This window comes from Tupaia chinensis, unplaced genomic scaffold (assembly GCF_000334495.1).
Source record: "Tupaia chinensis unplaced genomic scaffold, TupChi_1.0 Scaffold000113_1, whole genome shotgun sequence".
In the NCBI taxonomy this organism is placed as follows: domain Eukaryota; kingdom Metazoa; phylum Chordata; class Mammalia; order Scandentia; family Tupaiidae; genus Tupaia; species Tupaia belangeri.
In genome coordinates this window covers 2631911-2638650 of record NW_006159577.1, presented here as the reverse complement: position 1 = coordinate 2638650, position 6740 = coordinate 2631911, and the positions used below count along the sequence as shown (strand labels likewise).

The 6740-nt window shown below is 47.3% G+C and overlaps 1 protein-coding gene across 1 annotated transcript in view; it reads left to right on the top strand.

Annotated features, from left to right (window-relative positions):
- The window catches only part of LHPP (phospholysine phosphohistidine inorganic pyrophosphate phosphatase), a gene marked incomplete at its 5' end in the record, with an annotated part of 181856 nt that overhangs the window by 56909 nt on the left and 118207 nt on the right, over nt 1-6740 (top strand). Inside the window, 2 exon segments of the mRNA XM_006143915.2 lie at nt 1651-1714; nt 2665-2757. Of these exon segments, the coding sequence (XP_006143977.2) occupies nt 1651-1714; nt 2665-2757 (157 nt within the window).

Genomic DNA, 6740 nt, shown 5'->3' with positions numbered 1-6740 from the left:
TATATATATATATTTTAATAATCTCTGATCTTTTTGAGCATTTTCTGCATGCGAAGCATAATGTTAAGAACATTGCATGCATTATCTTTTTCAAGCTTCACAACAATCCGTAAGGTTTTTTAAAAAATTATTTTATTTAACTTATTTATTTATAATTTGATCAGAGAGGGAGAGAGAGAGAGAGAGAAAGCCACCAGGTCCAGGACTTGAACAGCAGTAGGCCATGTGGGAGTGCCCTTAACCACCATGCCACCTGCCGGCCCTGAAACTATTATTTGTTAGTTTTGCCCACTTTACAGATTAGGAAACCAAGGCCCAGAGGCTTGGTTTCTACCCAAAGTAACACCATCAGAAAGCAGAGAGAGGATTTGAACCCTGAAGTTAGCATGCTTCACTGTTCTCTCTGCTTCTCTGCACAGATGCATTGTATGCCTTCAGTTTGCTAAAGGGTGCGTGTGCTCACCAGAGAGAGACAGCCGGGAGATGGCGGGAGTGAGAAACACCCCATGACGGATGGTCATGCCGCAATCCCTTCTCTTCCATTTCTCTTTTTGGTACTTTGGCCACGCATGCACATGCACCTGGCATGTTTTTTAAGCCACTGGAGCCAGGACTTGAACCGCATTGTCAGCTGTGTGGGACCCAGCCACCTCGACCACCATGCTGCTGGTTGGCCCCTGCATAGATACTTTCTGAAGGAAGTGGGACAAGGAAAAGGGAAACTGACATGATGAGTTACAAACATTTTTTAAAAAGAATTATTAATTTAATTTTATTTATTCATTCATTTATTTTAATTTGTCCACACACACACACACACACACACACACACACAGAAGGAAAGTGAGAAAGCAAGCCTTCAGGTCCAGGACCCGAACTGTAGTCGCCATGTGGGAATGTCCAGCGCCTTCACCACCATGCCACCCGCTGATCCCCTGAAACGTTTTATTTTTATTCCTGGGTTCCCATGAATCCTTTCTTCAGAGCAGCACAGGTTAAGCTCTGCCTTCCCTCCTCCTCATAGTCAGGCAGCTTTGCTCACGGATAACTGGACGTGGTCCATATGAGGCTTGGATCTGATGTGGCCGGGGTGGGCCAGGCAGGGGCCGAGCCAGCACGCCGACACAGGAGCAGTGAGACTGTCTTGAGAAAGGAATGTTCCTGCGGCTGAGCCTGTCTCGGCCGGAGAGACAGTAGTCTGAAGAAATAGTTGCCTTCTCGTAAAAGCATCTGGCGCCTGTGAAACCTGGCACCTCGCTTGACCTCTGGCTAACAGGAGGTGCAGCAGGGCGCTGTGGAACTAATGGAGTTTTCTCCTCCAGGCAACAATTAGGGGTTAATTATTAGCAATTAGGGGTTCACCACATGCTCTGTGGACCTGCTGTCCCTTCCCAGAATTCAGCTCACTTGTCTTTCTCTGGGTTAGCAACTGGGTCCATCTGCCCCGGGTCCCCCGTTAGTCACTGAGGCAGGGTCCCCATGGGGCTGGCAGCAGGGGGGCATTCTGACCTAATGAACCCTGGCACTGCCGGCCCACTTTGCTCAGTCACACTGGCCTCCATCGGTCGTTGTCAGCATGGCATCTGATCTGACCCCGCAGAACCGGGCCCCTGGACTCTGCTCACCTTGTTCCCTTCTGCTCTTTTCCAGACGCTATTACAAGGAGACCTCTGGCCTGATGCTGGACGTTGGTGCCTACATGAAGGCGCTTGAGGTACCTGCCCTGGCTGGGTGTTGGGCCCTCTGCAGCTCTGAGTCCTCTGGGATGTTTCAGGTCTCTCTGGAAAACAGAGTAGACTTTCTGTGAACGGCCTCTTATGTTTCAGAGTGGGTCACTGGTGTGGGCTTCAGCCTGGGACTCCCTTCGCCCTGGGGCTTGGCCCCTGGGCTCTCTGATCATCACTCTGCCTTCTTCCCTCCTCTTTCTCTCTCCTCTGTAAGGGCCAGGGCACACCCTCGTTGCCTGCCTTGCTGCTTCTCCCAGCATGCTCTCTGCCACTCTCCTTTCAGACATGGCTCCCATCCGTATCTATGTTGACCTCCTAGCCTCAATCCTGGCCCCGGTCATCTGTGGCACATCAAGCTTGATGTATACCATCAAACCCCTTCCCAACTCTCCCCTCTAGTTTCTATGACCATCTATGGCCAGGCCCTCAGAAGGGGCTTCTGGACTCCCCCTGGCTCAGGGGCTTCTGTTCCAGGTCAGCCTTAGGTCACATCCTCAAGCAGCAGCTCCTGCCTGCATTTCATGGGAAGGGTGGGCAGATGGGCAGCCAGAGCCCTGGGCCTCTCCCAAGAGGGCCTGTGATGGAGCAGGACACGAACAGAAGAGAAAAGAAGGAAAAGGAAAGACAATGGAATTGCAGCTGCGCACCAGTAAGAGCTCTGGTCTTGGGGCTCTTGTGGGGCCTTGTGGCTTTGCCAGCTGCTGGACAACTGCTGTGGGAGGGCCTTTGAGTGCAGGGCAGGAAGCCTGGTGGTGGGTCCTCCAAGCATCCCGGGCAGCCCTTTGTGGAGTTGTGCTCTGGCTCTGAGGTGTATTTCTGAGGCCCACAGCATTTTACCTCTTTAAGCCCCCTGGCCCTTGGGGGCGCAGTTGGGGTAGTCCTTGGATGAGCCCCTGTTCCTTGGGCTCAAACCTGTGCCACGTCCCTCTCTTTCCAGTATGCCTCTGGTGTCAAAGCCGAAGTGGTGGGGAAACCGTCTCCTGAGTTTTTCAAGTCTGCTCTGCGAGCCATCGGGGTGGAAGCTCACCAGGTAAGATGGCACCTCACAAAGCATTTGTGTGTGGAAGAGAAAAGAAGGAAAAGAAGTCCTGGCAGGTGCAGGCACTTACATGGGGCAGCTGTGGGGGCTTTAAATGGTCCTAGGGCTCTGACAGTTTGTGGGGGTTGGCTGGGTGACCCCATGATTGCTGACTTGGCTGGAAAGGGGGGGAGATGACACCCAAGGCGTTCCACTAAATGTTTTCAAGCTGTTCAGTTATTCCATTGTAAGAGCAAGAAACAGAAATACTGTGGCATTTTCTAAGGGACTTTCTGCTTCTTTGGAAAAGTAAGGATTGACAAGTCTTATCAGTGTATTAAAAATATCTAATATTTTTAAGGGCCAGCAGGTGGCACGGCAGTTAAGGCACTGAATTCCCACATGGCCAGTCATAGTTTGAGTCCTATACCCAGCGGCTTGAAAATCACACTGGGCGCATGTGCTTGTGTGCCCAAAATCCTGAGAGGAGAATGAGGAGAAGGGATTGCTATATGGCCATCCCCCCTACGGGTGTTTTCTCACTTTCCCTGTCTCTCTCATTGGTGAGTGCATATGTCTTATGGCCAAAACCTGAAAAACTTATTTCTTTGGAAAGACAGTGTAGCAGCAAGATTACAACAGTGTGTGAGAAACAATGAAATCACTCGTCTTGCCACCTTGATGTTATGACTATTTCGGGGATAGATTGCCTTCTAAACTTTGACATCTTAAAAGGAAAATAAATCAGTTAGGATTTTATTGCCTGCAGGCCACCCACCCACCACCCTGGCCCTCAGGCAGTCACTTCAGTCACTCCAGTCAGTTTTTGGAGAGTGACGTTAAACAGTGGGCAGGGCAGCTGGCCCACAGCCACCTGCTCTGCTATAGTGTGAGTGCCAGAGGTGTCAGGTGAGTCCCTGGTGTCAGCATCCTGCGGTGAGCCCCATGCCCCAGGGTCACGTGGTGCTGCGTTCTTGTTGGGCTCCCATTCCTCTGGGTGGTCCCTCTTGGTGCTTTGAGAAAGATGGTTAGCAGCCACTCTCGAAAGTCTAGAAATTGCACTGTACCCACCCTGAGAGTCATGGAGATGCAGAAGCTGTGGGCTCTCTGGCATCTGCAGGAAACACCCGGGAAATGCTATGTTAGGCTTTTCAAGAAGGAAAGGTTTGTGTTTTGAATGGATGAAGACCACAGGAATAGAAAACCTGGCTTCTTGCAATATTTTGCTTCGGTGAGCAGAATATTTCTTTTTCTTTTCAAGATAGAGGCTTGCAGTACCCTCATCCTCCTGCTTTAGCCACCTAGCTGGGACTACAGGTGTGTACACCCACCACACCTGGCTCTTTTTACTTTATATTTTATTTTATTTTGCCACAGGGTGTGTGCATTCTCTGGAGAGAGATGGGGGAGAGAATGAGAGAGAGAGAGAGAGAAGTCACACCCCCGGGAGTATGGCCACACCCAGTCTCTTCTCCACTTGGATTTTGGGCACATGGTACACACAGGCCTAGTATGATTATCAAGCCACTGGGTCCTGAATTCTACATGGCACACAGTTGGCCATGTAGAATTCAGCTGCCTTAACCCCTGCATCACCTGCTGACCACCCCCTGACTCCTGCACCTCTTTTTAAAGAGAGGGTCTCACTATGTTGCCCAGGCCAGCCTGAAACTTGAGACCTTCCTGCCTCAGTATCCCTCATCACTGGAATTACAGGTACAGGCCCCATGCTTGGCCTTTATATTGGAGCAGGAATCGAATCTGGGCCTTCATGGGCCCCACCTAGTGGAGCACAGTGTCTCAGCAGATATGCCACCATAGCTAGGCCAAGGGCAGAATTTTTATTGTGAAAAATTTCAAACATATACAGAAGAGGAGAGAAAACAATACAATGACCCCTCTCCCATGTATACATCACATAAATGAACAGTTAAAAGATTTTGCTACAGGGTCAGCTGATGACGTGGTGGTTAAGACAGCTGGGTCCCCCATGGCTGACAGTGCAATTCAAGTCCAGACCCAGAGGCTTGAGAAATACTTGTGTGTGTGTGTTCAAAATCCAGAAAAGCAGGAGAGATAGAGGAGAAGTGATTGCACATGGCCATTTCTCATGGGAGATGCTTTCTTACTTTACCCCTCTCTCTTTCTTTGTCTCTCTTCAGCAAGCACATGTACCATCTAGCAAATTAGAAAAAATAAAAATATTTAGCTGCATTCCATTATTTTTTTAAAAATTATTTTATTTAAATTTATTTATTATTATTATTATTATTATTATTATTTTAATTTGACCAGAGATAGACGGAGAGAGAGAGAGAATGTGAGAAAGCAAGCTGCTAGGTCCAGGACTTGAACCATGGTCAGCCATGTGGGAATCCAGTGCTCTAACCACTATACCACCCACTGACCCCCATACATTCCCTTCTTCTATCCTTCTTTTCTTTTTTAAAAATCTATAAATCTTCTGGTTGGTAGGACCCACTAGGTACCAAGCAAAATGAATAAGAAAAGATCCACTCCTGGGACCAGCAGTTGGTGTAATGGCTGCGTTGCTAGACTTCCATGTAGTCGACTGTGGTTCAAATCCCAGACCCGGTGGCTTACACTCATGCCGGCGCGTGTGCATGCGTGCCCAAGATCCCAAGAGGAGAATGGAGGAGAAGGGATTGTGGCGTGGCCATTCCCCCTGGGGGGGTGATTTCTCGCTTTCTATCTCTCTGTCTCTCTTGGGTTGGTGTCCAAGTCCTTGTGATCTGATCTTAGTGAGAGGTACTCTTTGTTATGACAGAATGCTCCAGACCTGACCTGCCTTGTGCATTTTTCTGTGCTGGGCCTAGAATGAACGATCCTTCCAAGGAGCTATGTTTACTTTTAGTAGAAAATATTTAGAAACCATAATGGGGATGTTAATGGTTCTCATTGCTAGTGGATGGTCATCATTTCTAAGCATTTTTAGTCCACAAGGCTCTAAAAAATATATATATTTTTAAACATGAAACACATTCTGAGTTCCTACTGAAACTTCTGATTGAAATTTGGGAAATCATAGGACCAGCAGGTGGCATAATGGCTATGTCACTAGACTCCCACATAGTCGACCGCAGTTTGAGTGCCGGACCCGGTGGCTTAAATTTACTCCAGGCAGGTGTGCGTGCATGCCCAAGATCCTGAGAGAAGAATGGAAGAGAAAGGATTGTAGCGTGGCCATGCCCTCCCGGGGGGGGGGGCGTGATTTCTTAGTTTCTGTCTCTCTGTCTTTCTGGCGAGTGCATGTGCCCTATAGCAAAAAACTCTCTTAAAAAAAAGAAAGAAAGAAATTTGGGAAATCAGTTTTTACTTTATCTCTTCAGTTTTATATCTGTACTTTTCTTTTCCATGTCAAAAATCCTAGTTCTCAAGAATACCAACATAATCATTTTCTTTAACCCATAATATACACAAGAGTCTTGAATCTCAAAAGCATTAGACTATGTGATGAAAGCCAGACACACCAATGACAGCCCTGCCACCAACTCTAGCACAGCAGTGTGATTACGAGGGGACGACGAGGGGACGCGCCGGGGTACTCAGTAATGTGATTGCTGAGTACCGATGCTGGTTAAGATTTCTCTTTTGGGCTGTTCTTTTTTTTTTTTTTTTTCCCTTACAACATACTGCTCTAGGGATCGATGACCAAAATACTTTATTTTAGGACTACTAGAAATAATGCCTTACTGGGTAGTATCCCCCCAATTATATCCTCTTTGAATTCACTTTTAGAACATTGGTTTTTCAGCATCTGAATTTGTTTTATAGTTATGTGAAATATTTCTGTGGTTCTAAAATCAAAACCAGACTATTCAAGGAGGTCTAACATCTGTCCTGTCCCCTCTATTCTATTCTTATCCATTTCATAGGTAGCCATTTTTATAAAATATTATTCTTTATCTATTTTTTAAAATATAGTCAACTAAGTATATATTTTTGTTCTATTCATAGGATATATTTAAGAGAAT